Consider the following 17,019-nt stretch of genomic DNA (forward strand, 5'->3'; position numbering starts at 1 on the left):
TCAAGGCATTTAGGCCTAGATAACAGTGTGTAGTGTGAGCACAACTGTGACAATGTATGAGGTGACAGCTGTTAACTGTGAACTCTACATCCTGGAGGATTCCAGCTTCCAGAAGGCAATGTTCCTGAGTAAGCAGTGGGGAAATGCAGATGGTTACTGGTGACAGCTCTGGTGCTGGTAAATACCAAAGCTTGCCAAGTACAGTTGCATTAAGCAGGTGGTGCTCCCTTACAGTTCGTTATCTAAGCCGAGGTCTGGTGTGTGTTTAAAACTGCCTGCAGTGCTCTAAAATGGCTCATGGTGTTTTTATCCTGCAGGATTATTGAGAATGGACAAGAGAGAGTAGAAGTTGAAGAAGATGGCCAGTTAAGGTCGCTAACAATAAATGGTAAGGAGCAGCTGCTACGCTTGGATAACAAGTAATTCAACGCACGCATTTAACAGAAATTTTAAGCTATAACAGCCACCATTTGAGGATTGACAGGAACATTTTTTGAAGATTTCAAATGATTTCAACTTTCTGTATATCCGTACTCAATCTTAAGTAGTATAAGTAGCTCACAGAAGCTCATATTTGTCATAGACTTTTGAGTTAATTGTTGGGACCACATCAATTGGACCATTTTTTGTCCTTAAAATTGTTGTAAACTTCTGTATGCACTTTTCTTTTCTTATCTGTGATCAAGGTGAACCATGATCCTTCAGTAGTGCTAGGGCGAGATGTACACTAACACTAGCATGAATCTTGCTTTTTCCAGTTTGAAATGTGAGCCAATTAGTAGTTTAAGTCTGCTGTGAAGTTAACAGTTCCAGGATAACCTTTTTAATAATTTCAACTTTTTTTTTTTTTTTTTTTTAATGTTTAGTAGTGAACAATGTTAATACATTTCTGGTAATGCATTTCTGGTTTAAATAAATTAAGGATGTTTTCTAGTTGTGCATGAATGCAGACAACTTTAGTAAGTTTTGACAAATGTTTAAATGTGTAATGTAAGCAAAAGATAAACAAAAGTGAAGCCAGTGAGCTGAGTCTTTTGTCATTTGCTAAAAAAAAATTCAAAATGAATAAATGCTGATGTTTGTGGTGCATTCTTTCATGAATGGCATTTGTAACCTTCCTGTGTCTGTGTGTGATTTGGGCAACTTGGGAAAATGGTGCTTTTTTTTTTTTTCTCCTTACCATCTTTTTCTTCGATCTTAAGGATGAGGGCCTTTTTTTCTTTGCAGATATTTTCTTCAGTGTGACTGAAAACGTGATTTTTAATTTCATTTCTAAACCGGTATTTGAAGTACCTATTTTTAAGGAGCATTCAGAGGCTGACGCTCTAACTCCATCTTTTGCCCTAATATGTAATTATTTTAGGTCTAGGCCTGAAGCAACTCTATTTTAAAAAGTTTCCTAAAGTTTTAAATTCTGAGATTGAGATTTGCTTCAAAAAATAATCTGTAGTAAATATAAATATACATTTAATAAATTTATTTATTTAACATTTAATAATTACAAAAAGACTTTCAGAATTATGAGGTTTTTTGGCTATTTTGAGAACAAATAATAATTGCTTTGAAGATTTGGACAAAATTATTAGGAATTATGATATCTTACTCTTATTTTTAGTCCTCAAGAAAAAATTGAAAGATGGATTAATGCCCTTTGGTAAATTAATGGAGTGAAGTAAAGTGTTCATTTGTAGCTAAGACCAGATTTTCAAAGTTTAGGGAAAAGATGAGTTGGTTTTGGTGTGTCACAGAGAAAGCATGCAGGTAACTAACTAATGGTGTATGTTAACACCTGCCAGGTTCTGGCTAGTTCCATGCATAAATCATGGATCTGCAGTTTTCATCTGTGCACCAGCTTTGAACATCTGGCCTTCACAAAACTCTTCAGAGTGGCTTAGTGTTTTTAAAAAAAAAAAAAAAAAAAGCATGGTGTTTTCGAATGATCACCTAATGCCTTCTTGCTGAACACCATCTGCTTTGTACTAACAAATGTGTTGATTATTAAATACATTGAAAAGATATGCTCTTGTTTTTAATGCAGGAAAACCATTTCAACTTAAGCCAAACCAAGCTAACAAACTGCTACAACAGAATTTGTATTTGCAGTAAAGTTAGTATATTGTACTTTTGTCCCTCTACCATTAATGCTAATTTGATAGAACTGAAAAAAATAACATGTAGAAGAAAAAATAAATACATACTTTGGTTTTGGGACTAAAACAGTTATGTACCTTTTCAAGTTCTTTGCAGAGTTCCTGTCACTTCAGTGTTGTGTTTTTGATGTAGAAGCACAAACTTAGTTTAGAACTAAACAGTGTTTTCTTGTTAATGCTGTTCTTCCCCCTCCTCATGTATGTTACTTCTTGATGCAGATAACTAAACATGAAATTTATTTCAAAATTTGGCTTTGTTGTGATGTCTTGAGTTATTAAAAATGTTAATTTATATTTATAGGATGCACTGTGCTCCTTTAAATTATGTAAATTGTAAAAAGTGCTTTAAAATTGATTAACCAAGTCAAATAAAATTAGGACAATCTGGAGTTGAGTTTGAATGCCTTCCTGTGGATACCCATAGGTTTTATATTAAAATGCCAAACTTCGCCTTCTAGTTTTATTCCAGGTCATCATCTTCAACATTTCAATTACCTTGCATAGGTTAAGAACACAATTAAGGTGGCAAATCTGTACCAGCATGCTTATCTTCTTACCTAGAAAAGTGTGGTCCTTCTCACAGTGTTACACACAAACAAGTCACTCCAGGGTTCTATAGTGAAATTTTTTAACACTAAATGTGCTCAAGATCCAGTGTTTTGGATAGTTTCTGTTCTGCCTTCAGGTCCCTCAAGCTGCTTGTCAGAGTTGGCCAAAATGCAGCATTAAAATGGCAGTGCTGCACTTCCTTGGTAGAAAGAGAAACTGGCAAAACACAAGGAAGGAGTCAGCAGAAGGCCGAATTTGGCAGTAGATTCCTGCAGGAGTGAGATACCCACACACCCGTGTTTCCATAGGCTGGTGGTTCAACTGGATATGTGGTCTTGGTCTATCTATATCATTGGATTGGCAGTTCCAGATGTAAAACATTGTCATCATTTACTTGACCTAAACCTAATAGTCTCAATCTCGTTCAGTGTGTTTTTTTGAAATAACACCACATCCAACATTTTTTTGGGATGCAACTTCTTGCATCCACCTTCATTTTTAAAACACAAATTCACATTCCATGTTACATTCAGAATTTCTTCTGCTGAATTTAGTTATTTTCTCCTGAAAACCTACTTGTTAGGTTGCTTTGAAAAAAAAACTTTATATTGTTCCTTTCTAATATATAATTTCCATGGATGTACGTGACCTGTTCACTAGAAGTGATAGATCATCAAGGGCAGCAAGTTTCCTTAAACTTCAATTTTGGCCAAAACAGTACAAAATAATAACAGAAAAGATTCTTGATAGCAAATGCTAGGCATCAAATGTACACTGGGATGAGGCAACTTTCAAAACCAGGTGCTGTTGGATTAAAAGTGCTATCTTTTCATACATGAGGGATTAATTTTCAATGTTTAGGGACACCATCCCATTTAAATTAAGCTTCCCCAGTGGTTTGGAAAAACTGAGATGGAGTTTTTGAACCTGCTACGTCATTTACTCTTTCATGCTCTGCTTCAAAGTTCATTGGTGGATACAAGAACTTTGTAATGCTTTCTCCTGGTGCAACCTCTTTCTGGTCCCTTGTGCATGGCAGTAATTCCAGTGCAGCACACTAACTCTGGTTTCTCTATAGATTGCATGGCACCCCTTCCACTCAGCTTTACTGAAGGAGTTTGGGATTTTGTGTCAGAATGCTTCACATTGTAAAATGGCTGCACTCCTGCAGTTCTCACTTCTCACAATACCTTCTCTGCTGAGAATGAGAGGGGTTGGTTTGTGGTGTAGGTGACAAAGCTGCTGTGCAGACAATGTGTATGTAGCATTTGTAAGGTGGCTCCTGTATCAGCTTGTGATTAATTGATGAGCTGAGTTAGAATGCTGAAAACAAGATTGTAAAAGATTTAAAACCCCATCATCTCTAAGCCCAAGGCTTTTGTGTCTCTTCTCTGTGGTTGGTTATCCTGTTTCCTTGAGTCCTTCAGTGTTTTGGCATTAGGTGTAACTGGAAGTTTGTCTTTTGTATTTAGTTGTGCTGTGTTTCAGACCATCTGTGGGATGGTCCAGCGATAATGGTAGATTTTATTTTTTTAATTTTGGAAATGTGAGTTCCTGAGTCTGCTTCTGTGGCTGTAACAGGATAGTGCTTCTGAAGATAGTTGTGTTGCAGAATGAATGCTACAGCTCTTTGAGGCTTGTGGTCAGAGAACCTTCGAAAAGTGCTCAGTACTTAGTATTAGATCACTTGTTAACTTTTTTGTGGAAGTGTTTCTTAGTATTTTTGGAAAATCTGCCTCTTTGGGTTGTGATTTTTGGATGTCTGGGTATTTAGGCTTATTTTTAAGTCATGGTATTCTCATGGGCTAGTGGCAATATGGACATCAGTAATCTGCCAGTCAGTAACCAAACTTTGAAACTTTCCTTTTTTAACTTAAGCTTGTTTGCACTGTCTGCTCCCTCGGGGCTTGTTTACTTTAGGATTGAATTGTGACCATAGACTTGGTTTGCATAGTACTCAACACAGACAGTTTGGGTTTTCTTGTTACTGTTTGTCTTCAAGAGGTTGTAGGTACAGAACTTATCTTCCACCTGAAATGCTGAAATGGTCCTTAATGTTGCCACAGTGCTGGAATGAAGAATGTTTACATTGTTAGTGTTACAAACTGTACCTTTGAATTTATAATTCTAGTGGGTTTCCTACTTCGTTTTGAAAAGAATACCTTGGCTAGAGTTGGTTGTTGAGTGAAATGCACTCCTGAAAGGTTAGAGCTGAAGGTGGTTGGTTTATACTCTGCTATATAGGTCATACATCAACAAAATAATAAGCCTCATGATTGAGATGCTGCTGTGAGATTAAAAAAAATGAAAGAATTAAAATCCTGTGATGATCAGAGCTGTAACCCTGAACTTGTGCAAGTTGACTGCTGATTGAAACTCATTGAAACTTCTCTGAAAACTCTATTCTGGCAGACTCAGCACTGCATTAGGTGTTACCTCACTTACAACAGCTGGTAGAAAGTTAATCAAAACCCCACATGAGTACTCTATGCTCTTGTCATGCTGCTGTGGCCGAAAGATATATGCAGGAGTTTGGAGGAGATAGTACCCAGGCCTGAAAGCTGGGCTGTCCTGGTGTGAGGTAGATTATTGCACTGATAGCCTGGCTCCTAATTACCTTCTGGATACTTTCAGATGATGTCAGCTTCCAATGTCGTGGTGGGGGTTAAAGTATGTTTAATTGAGAAGATAAATAAAACATTTTGCCAGAAGGACACTGTAAAATAGAATTGTCTCTTTAGTTCTCTGGCTTTTACAATAAAGTTAACTTTGCAGCATATTGAGTTAATTTTAAACTCACTAAAAATAGGTAGTTTTTGAACCTGACTTAAAACTGACAGTCAAGAAAATATATTTTTAGAGGCTTCTAGTAATAACTCTAAGAACTTGGCTTTGGCCTATAGCTTATCTTTACCTCTGAATCTCAAATGAGGGCTCTTCTAGCTCTTCTTTTCAATGCAACCAACTTCAAGTGAATTTCATAAAAATAGAAAAAAAAAATCCTGTAGATGCTAGTTTACCAGCAGTGAAAATAAAGATGAATCCTTTCGTACACCTGAATGTTCGATAGATTAAATTGTAACACCTAGTTTGTAAAAACTCAAGTAGGATGCTGCTCTGTTATGTGATAGAACAGATTACATGTTGCATTGAGAAGGCTTCAGTTCCTCCTTTTTTTGGCTGTTAAAAGTCAAATTTGAGTTTTTCTGTTATTGTTTCTTACTTATAAATTTATTTGAGTTACTAGAATGGGAGAGGAATCCAGCCCGAGTGACTGATCGTAGAATTCATGTTGTGGAACACACATTCCTGATGGCCAGAAAAGAGAATTATTTGGCTGTGTCTGTAATGGAGTTGCTTGGAGGTGTTACTAAACCAGCTGAAAATGCAAAGCAGTAGTTCTGGAATCTTCTGTCTTGGTTGCAGTCACAAGCTTGACTGAATTGTGGTGCAGGAGGGGAGTTTACCTCCCAATAATGAAAAAAGTCATGAGGCTGCAGAGGCTTTGAGACATCTGGTAGAGAAGCTGGGCAGCCTCATCCATCTTTCGGTTTCCCTCCAGAAATACATGTCAAGTCTGTGTTAAATCTTTGTAATGGATATATAGAGTAAGATTAACTTGCTCATTTATCACACATTTGCATAACTGTCACCATAGCCACCTCTGGCAAAGTTTTTTTCCTAGACATGAAGTTGGAGGCTGTCTTTTACCCTCTACAGAAACGAAATCTGAATTTGTCATCCTGTTGTGATATTTGTCATACTCTGCAACAGAAGTACCGTGCTTTGCTTTTGTGAAAGAGCATTCTGTAGTATCAGTCTCTGTCATTCTCCTTCCAGCAGGAGCTAGACTGTGGATATTTAAAAAATTGTTTTGAACTTCTCTGTGAAAGTATTTCTGAAGGAAAATGGAGAAAACTTATATGGCCAAGGCTTGGCCTTTCCTGCAGCTTTTCTTAGCCAGAGTCAGAGGACTAGGCCTTCTGTCTTCTGAGGAGTTTGGCCAGGCTTTCTGCAATAACACTGCCTCTCATCAGAAGGCACTTTGGTGCTTTGACTTAATTGGCCATCTCCTGTTAATTAGTCACTCAGACACCCCTGAGAATTACTCTGCTAATCTCAGTGTATACATTTCTTACTGCTGGGTGCCTATGGAAATACGGTCAGGTCTTTATCACCAAATGTACTGCACTTCAATAATGAAAGGACATTATTCATCTGTTCTACACAAAGTGGGAGCTGGGTGTCCAGGAGAGCAGTAGATAGCTAGAAATTCACTTAGAGCTGTTTTGCGTGTATCTGGTATTGCCTGCAAGCAGGAGTAGGGTTCACAAGCATCCTGCCCTCAGATTTTGACTGAGCTCCTGAGTAACTGCAAAAGAGGTGGAAGATTTTCTTCTCAGGGATATTCACCTTGAGAGTTAGGACAACCACCAAAATGTTTCTTTTATTAAACACTTCTAGTGCTACTTCTGTCTTTTCTGGGATTGGATGGTTTAGTCCTGAGAAGAACAGCAAATCTTAAGGTCCTTGAAACCAGTAAGGAAGAAGCAGGAAAACAATGCAGCTTGGTTTGTGCTGTTGACATAAATTTCAAGGACTTTTTCTCCTCATTTGGCTTTTGCTTTCCTCATCAGGAAAACATGATCACGAGTTATCACAGTGAATGCAGAAGTGGTGGGTGTTTGTCTGTGTCTCCTCCTCACCCTGCCTGTTCCCTGGCTGCCCAGGCTCAGGGCTGCTCTGGAGGCTGTTTCCCTTCCAGCACAAGCAAGGGAGGTGCTTCTACAGCCTGAGGATGGTGTGCCAAGTTCCACTTTGATTCTAAAAAATGTGTACACCAGTTTGAAAAAACTGTGCATATCAAAGGTCACCTTGTTTGGAAGAAGAGTATAAATATTTGTATCAGGCTAGACAAATTAAAATGAGAAGATAAACATACATTTTTAACACATGGATGATTAACTGTTGGAAGAAGCTGCCAAGAGCAGTTTCTGTGGCTTTCAGTGTCTTAAAAATTAGCTTTCTGAAAAATACCTCCTAGTGAGAAGGGAGTGTTTGGGCTTTACAGAGAAGTAGTGGAAGCTCTGGGAGCCTGGGGTGTAGAGCAAGATGCACCATAGAGCACAGTGTTCCTTCAGGCCTTCCTCCATGGTCTGTATCTTGGCTTCTTCCCTCCTGATGTGTTGACATTAATGCACAGGTCATATTCCCTTACTGTGGTTTTGAGACTGGGGGATACTTTTGTGTTGTGGGGGCTGCTTTGCCTCTCGGGAGGTGCCGAGGAAGCAGGGGAGCTGGGAAGAGAGGAGCCAACACCACATCCATCTGGGGCAGCCTGATGACTATTGCCCTAAAGCATCCAGTTTGGGATGTGTAGGTGCCAAGAGTGGACTTCATGTGGGACAAGACATTCTGGATCTGTTCAGGTAAGTTGCTTTATTGTAATGAATGAATTGGATGTTAAGTGAGGAGGAGGAACCAGGGCAAGGTTCATGATGACTGTGCCAGGGAATTAGATTTGGAATTTGCATTACAGTGAGCCCTTGTGTATGTCCTGTCTTCTCATCAACTACTGACTGCACACCTTGAGGCAGCCTGATTCCAACTCCTGAGGGGAAGACTAGAAGGTCTCTTGTTAATCAGTGTAATGATAAAGCAAGGATTCACATTCTGGAGTGAACTGTTCATTTTGTTGAATGTGGACAATGTCTTAATCATCTAAAGTTTGTTATTTTTGGTGTGTGTTAAACCTCATGTGGATAGCAATACATGTATTTTGAATTTTAAGTGACTTAAGATGAAAAGAGCTGGCTTTTTGTTAATGGAATCACCCCTTGGTAGTGTACCGAATGCCTAAGACTGCATTATGTCAGATAAATAGTTCTACAGGGAATAGCCAGAGAAGTGCCCTACAGGGCTTAAGTGTGTGGAAAAACACTCAGGTTTTTTGGGTTTTGTTTATACCCAGAACTGTGTTTGTTAGGTTTATTTTTAAGAGAAAAATAATCAGTTGTGGGTCATACAAGCAACAAACACTATAATAAAACTGAAATGTAAGCTGTTGTGTGGTAAAATCATGGTATCTCTTAGGGTCCTTCCAAATTGTCTGGGAAGGGTATCCTGCTTGAAGAGTGCTGGAGCTCCAGAACATTAGTCTTCAATGGTCAAATTAACCATTTTTTGAGATCTAAGTATTCAGCCCTGAAAATAGCCTTTGTGCAGTCTCCTTTCTGAGCAAGTAGTAACAGTAAGGCCAGTCACCAGCATGGACAGAGCCAGCTGTAGTGACACAAGGAATCTTGTTAATGGAAAAGCAAACAAGTGTACATGCTGTACTGCTCTGCCCTTTTCTGGCCTAAAAGAAGGCTGGGACAGAAATATTTCTGTAGTTTGCAAAGTGTGTAGCCAGTGTACACCTTGTATGTGGCGACTCTTCGTTAGCAGTAAACTGCTTCAAAACTAACTAGTTTTAAGTGTACCAGAGCTGGAACTTGTCAAAGCAAAACAATTCTGTCAATTTTATCCATATTTTCTAAGGACCTTCAAAGATTTGAGTTGCATTCTGTGTGGAACCTATTTCAGAGGTGGAAAATGCAGTTTTGTTTGCTGTACAACTCAAGTCCCCTCTTACATCACTGGCAGAGACATTGCCAGGCATCCATAGACAAAACACTGTTTTCTTTTGAGAAGCAGGTGGAAAATGACAAGTAGATGATTGGTTTTACCACTGTTAAGTAAAAAGAAAATGATGTGTACTTTACTATGCATATTCATATTATAGAGATGTTATAGATCAATGTCAGTTACTACTAAAGACTATATAAATTGCAGGATCTATTGTAAGGGGGGGGGTGTCTAGTTTCAAAAGTACTTTTGAAACATTGCTATTGCCCTACTTTTGATCTATATTGAAAGTATTAGCCTGAAAGAATTGGAAGAAGGTCCTTTTAGTTAAAGGCTAAAAGAAAGTAGAGTAATTTGTCCTGAGGCCTTCTCATAGCAGTTTTGTAGCCGTTAATAATTTATTAATAGCTATAACTCTGTCTTGAAAAGTGTCATAGAACAGAAAGTGACTTCTAAGTGGCTTTCTAATGCAGTGACTAATTGAGAAGATGCTTCTTGTAATCACTCCTAAACACAAGAAGTTCAACTCGGGGAAATAAAACATTTTTCTGAGAAGACACAGGTGTTTAAACCTCCCTGCTTTTCTTGATGAACCAAATTGAGAACATAAGATTAATTGATTACTCTTACGTGGTTTCCACTCCTCCCTCTCCTCTAGCACTTGCTTTGCACATGTGTGCTTTGCTCCCGAAATGTTTATAGAAGATGATGACTACATCCCTGGTAACCCTTTTCTTGGAATAAATCACGAAGCCAAGTGCATGCCCGTGCTGCTCTGTTGCAGAGGAGGTGCTTGTTGCCCTGGACAGAATAGTTTCCAATAGTGGAAAGTTCTTTTATGAGAGCTCTTTGCAGGGGGTAGTTTTGCCTTGCGCCTCCCAGCTCCTCCTGACACCAAAAGCCAACCCTTGGTTCAAGCTGGCCTCTAGATTCAGCTCGCTGTTGTGTTTTCTGGGTGTGGTAGCAAAATTACCCAAATTGTCGGTGTCTCTGGTGTTGAGTTTGGGCCTGTAAGTGGCACAGAGCCAAGTTATCAGCTTAGAGTGCAGCTTTCATGTAGGTTAGATGATAGATTGTTAACAGAGGTCAAAGCCTCTTGGGTTTTCAGTTTTCGTGACAATTCTGGCTAATCTTTCCTTAAAATACAGGTCCTCCAGATTTTCAGTTGAAACTGGGCTAGAGGTGGACACTCTGAGGTCCTAGCTGAACTGTCATCAGTGTCTATTTATTGCTGATAGGACAGCATGGTTTTATTTATTGATTTATCTTCTCAGTTGAATTCTGTGCTTTGAAGGCTTCTGCAAACAGATTCCATCTCCTGGGAGGTGATTGTTACTGCCCTTTTGGCTCCCATTCTGCTTCCAGTCCACTGTTCAGTCTTGACTAAGCAACTTTTTCCTTAGAAAAGCAGTTCATGATTCTTTTATTTAGTATTTTTAAATATTACTGTAAAAGGAGATTGTAGAGATACAACAGTTCAAGCAAGGTCAGAATTTTAATTGGAAAGTGATGAAATGTTCTCAAATGTGTGAAGTTGGGACTATTTCTGTCAGTCACCGACTTGCATGATAACAAATGTAGGTGAACATCAGCCTTACCTGTTGTGCATCTGTTCCAGGTTTCCTTTCTCTGGCACAGTGCTGGCTGCAGGACAATTCCAACCCTGCAAAGGGAGCAACAATGATTCCCAAGGCTGAGGAGAAATGCTTTTGTGTAAATGAAGTTTGACACCTTCACACTTACTAAAACTCTTGGCAAATGTTTCTGAGAAGATTCTGAGTTTGCTGGTGTTCAAGGAGGTGGTAGAGTAGCTCTGCTGGATGCTGCACTTTGGGCTGCCAGTAGTACAAAATTGTAGTTACAGAGCTCAAACCTCTGCAGTTTTGATGATTTGTTTTTATAGCTTTTTAAAATATTTATACCATAATATAGTGAGTCCACTGGCAACTAGTCTCTTAAACATTTGGAAAAGCTTTCACTGCCATTACAGAATCACAGGAGATGAGGGTACATCCTTATGCTGGCTGATTTTGAGCACAAGCTGATTATGGCAACTTCAGGTGTCGAGTTGTTCAGTTGTGAAGTTTTGGTGGGTGTAGCCCTCCCCAGGGCACATCCACCTCTCCACAGAGAGCCAGTGGGCATTCCAGTTCTTTCCACCCTTCTGGAATGCAGAGCACTCCAGCTTCTCTGCCTCTTATGGTAGTTCTTAAATACTGGTCCCCCCTTTTTTGCTTTGGCCCCAGAGATTGTGGTTGGAAATGGTTGTTACTGTCCTTGGTGCTTCATCCCATGGATCTCAAAGGTGAAAGAGGAGAAGGTGGGATGATGCCACTGCAGCAACACAGGATGGGAGCAGCCATCGCTCCCAGCGTGGGCAACTCTGGGGTGGCCTTCCTGGGAGATACATGGTCTTCCTGGGTGCACCAAGAGGTCCTAATGTCACTATTCAAACTCTCCTTCTCTTTCCAAAACTCACAAAGCTCTCTTGGTAAAATCTTCCCTGCTCCCACTGGATCTCTGCAGAAGGAGTGTATAAACTGACTGATGATACTGTTCCCAGGCACAAAAGAGAATTGTAAGTATTGTTAGTGTTGGATGGTAGTCATGTTCCTGGTTTGGTGTTCGGGGTTTTTTCAATTGAGAAAATGTTCATTTCTGTGCTCTCTTCATTGGCTCTTTGGGTCAGAAGTTCAATTGGAGCAGCATACATGGAACAATTTCTGTCTGTTTAAATACATGCATGTATATGTGTGCATACATTTGCATTTATAAGTACTGTTATTGATAGGATTTGAAAAATTGTTGCATTTCTAAACTGTGGTGGGTTTTAAGGCACAGATCTTGACTATGGGAAAGAAAGAACGTTTGGAAACTTGGAGAGTTCTCTGATGGATTGGAGATGCCAAACAACAAAAAGTGGTGCAGCTTGGGAGTTCTGTCTCCTCTAAGGCCAACTGTACAGGTTTCATAATTAAATATAGTATTTAAATTAAATATAGTATTTAGTCAAAATTAGCACTGAATGTCAACTTGAAACACTATTTTTTAAAGATTCAGGCTTGTCATTTTAGTGTCAAAAACTGAATAGCAGCTAAGGGTGTAGTGCTCCTGTCATTTGGAATATGTCAGAAACAGGATTGGGTTTTGTGGTGAAGGTTCACGAAACACTTTGAAACCTACTGAGCCATCAGAAGAGATGTCACTGTGAGCATGTGATGTTTTCAGGGTCATTTAAAAGATGATGGTCTCTGGAGCTCTGTAAATCAGGGATCTGTGCACACACTGGAAGATGGGATTTGCTTGCTGTAGTCTTAGTAACAGAGGGATAGATGGATGAGGAATAAATTGCATGTTGGGGGGTATAATTGGAGAGGGCAGGTATCTCTTCTTTTTTTTTGTAATTAATTTGTGAAACCCTTAATGTCAGAGCCTTAGTGTCATATTTAAGCCTCAGGGTAGAAGGGAGAATATTTTTCAAATGATTAACCTGAAATGATGAGACTGTGCAAACTGAGCATGGACAGTGCAATGTGAAACATGGAGCTTGCACTTACTGGCTCATGTCTGTGAGATTTCAACAGCACTAATAGCCATTTGATGAAAGTATAAACTTAGTGATTTTGTGCTTTTGCCAAATTACTATGGAAGTGTTGACAAAACAGCTGGGGAAGTCATTCATCACATTTTTCTGAAGTCACTCATGAGATTCTTTTCTTTTTAAATTTAACTGCATGGCTTTTTCTTGGTGTATCTTTTTTTCTTTTACGGTAATCTGGGTTTGCTGTGCATTAAGGTTTTGAAGACTGGTTTAAAGCTAATAATCAATGGAAAAATATGTAACACAGCTGTATAATTTGCAAATTAGGGCTTGCTCAGAACTGTTCTGGAGATGCTCTGTTAGTGAGGGCCACTAATGGGAATATAAGATGACATCTTGATACTTTAACTCCTCAGTTTTTAAAAGTTAAAAAGAGCCATTTGTTGCAAAAGTAGAAGAGCACTTTTCCTCTGCTTTTGCTGTCTGAAGAGCTTTTTAATTAGAAGCCAATTTTGCTTGACCTGGTGGTGGTAACTCCTAGAAGGGCTGAAGGCAAGAAGCAAAGTTTTGTCTTTGAGAGCAGTGACTGGCACTGGGAGGTTCTGGAGAACAACTGTGAGAGGTGTGAAAGTCCATGGGGCTCTGCTCAGGTACAAGAAGAGAGGAAACACTGGTGGGAGGCACCTCGTGTCTGGAGGATCTGGCAGGGCTGCATGTAGTTGCACTGTGGAATTTTTATTTCTTTGTTTTCCTCTAGTAGTGAGTATTAAGTTTCATTATAAGGGCTGGTTCCTTTTTTTTTTCTCAGGATTTTGGTTTGCACTTCAAATACAATTTCAAAGTGAAACTTGGGCTGAGAGACTTCTTCATGGTAGAGATGAAACCCATGGAGATTTCTGTCTGAGGTTGAAATATAGTTGAGATGAAAAACCCCTCTTTGTTTCAGGACAATTTGAGTTGGAAGGGACCTTAAAGTTCAGCCAGTTCCAATGCCCCAGCCATGAGCAGGGACACCTTCAACTAGACTGGGTTGCTTCAAGCCCCATCCAACCTGGCCTTGAATGGGGCCAGGGATGGGGCAGCCACAGCTTCTCTGGCCAATCTGTGCCAGGGCCTCACCACCCCCACAGTAAAGATTTCTTCCAAATATTTAATCTAAACCTGCCCCCTTTCAATGTTTTAAAGCCATTCCCCCTTGTCCTATCACGACCTGCCCTTGTAAGTATCAAACCAAATCAAGTAATTTGATGTCAGTGATACCATTTTGGGAGGAAGAGGAGCCATCCAAGAGACAGAGATGGGTACAGTGCTCTGAGCTCCATCTCAGCTACATGTTGTGTGAGGTGTGTTGGAGAGAGAAGCCCCAAGAGTAAGAGCCCCTGGTACAGATTGTTAGGGGGGGTCTGGTCACTTCAATGTAGAGCTGTGCAATGAGACTTGCAGGAAACTGACGGAGACCTCTGACATGACCCTGAAAAGTGTAGAAAATATCATCTTTCAAGTAATCTTGATTGCTGTTTAAAAATCAAATCCATTTGGTCAAACTTTGAGCTTGAAATCTTGCTAATTTGTATTTATATATGTCAAGCTGTGAAGCTCATTCCTCATTCTTTGCTTCCTTTTAAAATTCATGCAGAAATGAATAAAAGGCCCTTGCTAGATAAAGTCTTTTAAAAATAAAATTCACTTTGAGCTGCAGCATGCAAATTGGGTCATCTCTCTGCTTGCTGGAAACGTGAGGATTCATGTTACCTCCTGCCATTTGCATTTCCAACATCCCAGATCTTTAAGATAAGAGCAACTGGCATAATCCATATGGATGCCCTGGTGTGCTTTAACAGAAGGAAAATAGCTGCAGAAACCTGGATGTGCTCAGCCTGTGCCTTCTCTCTTGCTTCACATATAATGTAGGACCATTCATTGGACTTTAAGAGGTTCTGATGAGGAAGTTTTGGCAGGGAGGAGGTAACTCCAGGCTCTCCCAGCAGCTCCCTCTCTGTAGGCCAGGCTCCAGAGCTTGATCTGGTCCACCAGGAGTGGCCGTGGCCATTGATCCCTGATAGCTGCCATGGGGAACAGCATGATCACATTTCCCTTCAAAGCAGTGCCATTATGGTTAGTGTGTGTTCAAAACTCACTTTATTTTACCAATTTGTTCCAGACTGGGGGATCTTTGTGGCGAAATGATGCCTTGAGTTGCTTGTGATGTGCTGGGAATGCAGGATTCATGTTGATAAATGCTGGGCTGAACGCAGGATATAATGGGGTTATTGGGCGTGGATGGGGGTGGTAGGTAAAATCCACCTAAAAAAAATTGAAAATCAAAAATTTGAACTTTCTAAGAGAGCTGCTGCAGGGCAAGGAGGGTGAGCAAACCCAGCATGGGGCTTTCCCTGCTCTGGTCTGCGCTGCAGGGGTACAGCTGGGCAGGAACAGAGTGAGCTGGCACTGGAGCAGATGAATACGAGGGCAAAAATAAAAGGAGCCAGAAGGGCAGAGGGTTGCTCTGTGCATTGAGCAGAAATGATTGAGCCCTGCCCTTTCCCGGACACTGGGCGTGCCTCTCCAGGGACAGAAATAGCACTGCAAGGAGTGTTCCATCAGTCTGTCCTTTTTCCCAAATCCCACAGCCTTGTTTTTTCCATCACTTCCCAGGACTTTGCCACTACCTCCCCTGCTGTGTCCTGCCACTTCTGGATTTTTCTTCCCCCCCCCCCCCGCCCGCAGGAAATGCCTGGCTCGCATGGCAGGCGAGACAGTAGTTCTGGCCCTGGCCTGGGAAAGCCCACCCCAGATCCCCTAATTACAAACTTAATATGAGTTTTTGGGTTGAAGCAGGGAGATATAACACACACCGAGTGCAGTGCCATTGGTGCTGACAGAGCTGAGCTGTCAGAGCCAGTGCAGGACGTGAGATGGGGAGAGGAGGGGGTGGGACATGGGAGCAGGTTTCTCCAGGGCATGGATTGGGAGCTGCTGGCATCTTCAGTTTCTACCCAGCTGGGCACTCCAGGCACCACTTTGGATAAATATTTCCTTGAATTTTGTAGGACAGGAGTCTCAGACAGACACCAGGAAACCCTGAATCACCTTGTGTTCTCCATAACACCAAGTGCATTTGCTCTGGAAGGAATTATTGCCAATAATTGGTGAAAGACACTGATCTGTATGAGCTGACTCAAAACCTCATTGTTTGTCCTGTGCTTTGGCTGATAAACGTCACTGTTGAAATAAACTCCCTTTACAGTTTACAAAAGCCACAGTGCAGATGGGGCAGCTGCTCCGGCATTCCCTGGATAGTTTCTGAGTGATTTCAGGCTCCTTCAGCTTTCAAAACTATGTGCATCTTTTTAATCAGAGGATTTTAAAATGGCTGCTTTTTCTTGTAAGCATCACATCAAATAGAAAGAGAGATTTTTTAAGGGCTGTCACTGTCAAACTCAGAGACGTTTTCCAAAGAGGACTTGATGCAAATTTTGGTTTCTATTGAGTCTGACAAACCCAAGAGAGCACAGGCTTTCTGAAAGAGGGTTTTGTAACTCCTGCTCTTAAGCGTCACAGTGCTAGTGTTTCCTGGCATTTAGAAACAAGTTTAAGAACAATTAATCAGAAGAACTTGCTCAACATAGCCTCTAGTAATGGTGAGGGAGTATTTTCTTGGCTGAGCATGTTGTCTACAGTTTCAGGAGAGGTGAGGGGTGTGTACGTGCACGTGGTTTTGGAAAATACCCTGGGCTGGGTGTTTTATAATGAGCATCCATCATTTCCAACAGGAATTAAAAGAAACTGATGATTTGGCAACTTTCTGAAAACAACTTTTAAGGTGTGGTCCCCCAAATTAGACGACTTCTGTATTTATTAGTAGAGTCACTTGGTCTCCTGATGTTTTCTCTGTGCTGTAATACATTAGATATGAAGCTTTCATGACAAGAAACGAAAGATTTAGTTAACCTCTGGGATTTTTCCAGCCCGGGGTAATCTGGGCCTATAGACAGATCTGTTAGATGAGTTCTCAGATTGAACTGGTTCCTGTAAAGTGTAAGATTTCCCAGCAACTGTTGGACTTCACACTAGGAAGAACTCTGGGAACTTCTGCTAAGGTAAATATTAACACCAGAGGTGCTGTAACAATTGAAAAGTTTATCAGTAGAA

The 17,019-nt window shown here is 40.4% G+C and overlaps 1 protein-coding gene across 5 annotated transcripts in view; it reads left to right on the top strand.

Moving 5' to 3' along the window:
- Positions 1-17,019, top strand: part of DNAJB6 (DnaJ heat shock protein family (Hsp40) member B6) — a 124,916-nt gene that overhangs the window by 27,349 nt on the left and 80,548 nt on the right. For all 5 annotated transcript variants that reach the window (XR_004238194.1, XM_032099218.1, XM_032099237.1 and 2 more), the window contains exon 8: positions 318-388. Coding sequence is in view for 4 of the 5 variants with exons in the window: in XM_032099218.1 (XP_031955109.1) it covers positions 318-388 (71 nt within the window). In the remaining variant the exon portion in view is untranslated. The remainder of the gene's footprint in view (positions 1-317; positions 389-17,019) is intronic.

Source organism: Corvus moneduloides, chromosome 1 (assembly GCF_009650955.1).
Source record: "Corvus moneduloides isolate bCorMon1 chromosome 1, bCorMon1.pri, whole genome shotgun sequence".
Lineage (NCBI taxonomy): Eukaryota > Metazoa > Chordata > Aves > Passeriformes > Corvidae > Corvus > Corvus moneduloides.